Source organism: Corvus moneduloides, chromosome 20 (genome assembly GCF_009650955.1).
Source record: "Corvus moneduloides isolate bCorMon1 chromosome 20, bCorMon1.pri, whole genome shotgun sequence".
NCBI lineage: Eukaryota > Metazoa > Chordata > Aves > Passeriformes > Corvidae > Corvus > Corvus moneduloides.
The window spans coordinates 1,936,560-1,937,420 of record NC_045495.1 but is presented as its reverse complement, the minus strand read 5'-3'; the positions used below and the strand labels follow the sequence as shown (position 1 = coordinate 1,937,420).

Sequence of the window (861 nt, the reverse complement as noted above, 5' to 3'; positions counted from 1 at the left end):
GGCGCCGGGAGGGGAAGGGGGGGGGGGGCGCACCGGGGGGAGGCGGCGATGGCCAATCACAGCCCCGCCCCCTCCTCCCCGCGCCCCACGTGACGCGGCGCGCGCGCCCCACGTGACCCGCGATGGAGGCTGCTGCGGCGGGGCGGGCGCGCGGCCGCCGCCTCCTCCTCCCCCCGCCCCCCCCGGGCGGCTCCGCCCCCCCCCCGTCGGTAGCGGCTCCGGCGGGCGCCGCCGCGGCCATGGACTGAGCGGCACCATGGGCGCCAAGGAGTCCCGCATCGGCTTCCTCGGCTACGACGAGGCCCTGCGGAGGGGTGAGGGAGCGGCGGGGAAGGACGGGAGGGTGGGTGGAGGTTGGCGCGGGGAGGAGGGGGGGGGGCCACCCCGCGCTGCCCCCCGCCAGCGGGCGGTGAGGCGGCACCACCATGACGGACCCCGCGCGGAGGCACTTGGCGCCGTTGGGCGCTCCCTCGGGCTCCTTCCCCGCACCCTTCGCCCCCCACCCTGCTATTTATTTATTTATTTATCTTATCTATTTATTTATTTGTCTCTCTCCCCTTATTTAACGCGGCCCCGGCAGGGCCCGGTCCCCGCCGCCGGTGCCGTCCCCTCCCGCCGGCCTCGGCCCGGCCTTCGCCTGTCGCTGGCCGGCTCTTCGCGGGCAGCCGGGATAAATCGGGAAACGCTGCCATCCCGGTGTGACAGGGCTGTCAGCTCCCGGCTCTGCCGTCCCTCCCGCTCCTCGTGTTTACTTCCCCGTGCTCGGGGATCACGCATCTGCAGCTCCGCATGGAAAGATGGATGTGGCGTGCGTGGTTCGGGGTTGATGTCGCTGTTTTAGCCCGGTTTAGGGTCCTCCCG

General features: G+C 72.8%; 1 protein-coding gene across 2 annotated transcripts in view; it reads left to right on the top strand.

Moving 5' to 3' along the window:
* Window positions 1–194: 194 nt before the first annotated feature.
* The window catches only part of USP32 (ubiquitin specific peptidase 32), a 62,413-nt gene continuing 61,746 nt past the window's right edge, over window positions 195–861 (top strand). For both annotated transcript variants that reach the window (XM_032130307.1, XM_032130306.1), the window contains exon 1: window positions 195–314. In XM_032130307.1, coding sequence (XP_031986198.1) covers window positions 257–314 — 58 coding nt within the window. In that variant the 5' untranslated portion in view covers window positions 195–256. The remainder of the gene's footprint in view (window positions 315–861) is intronic.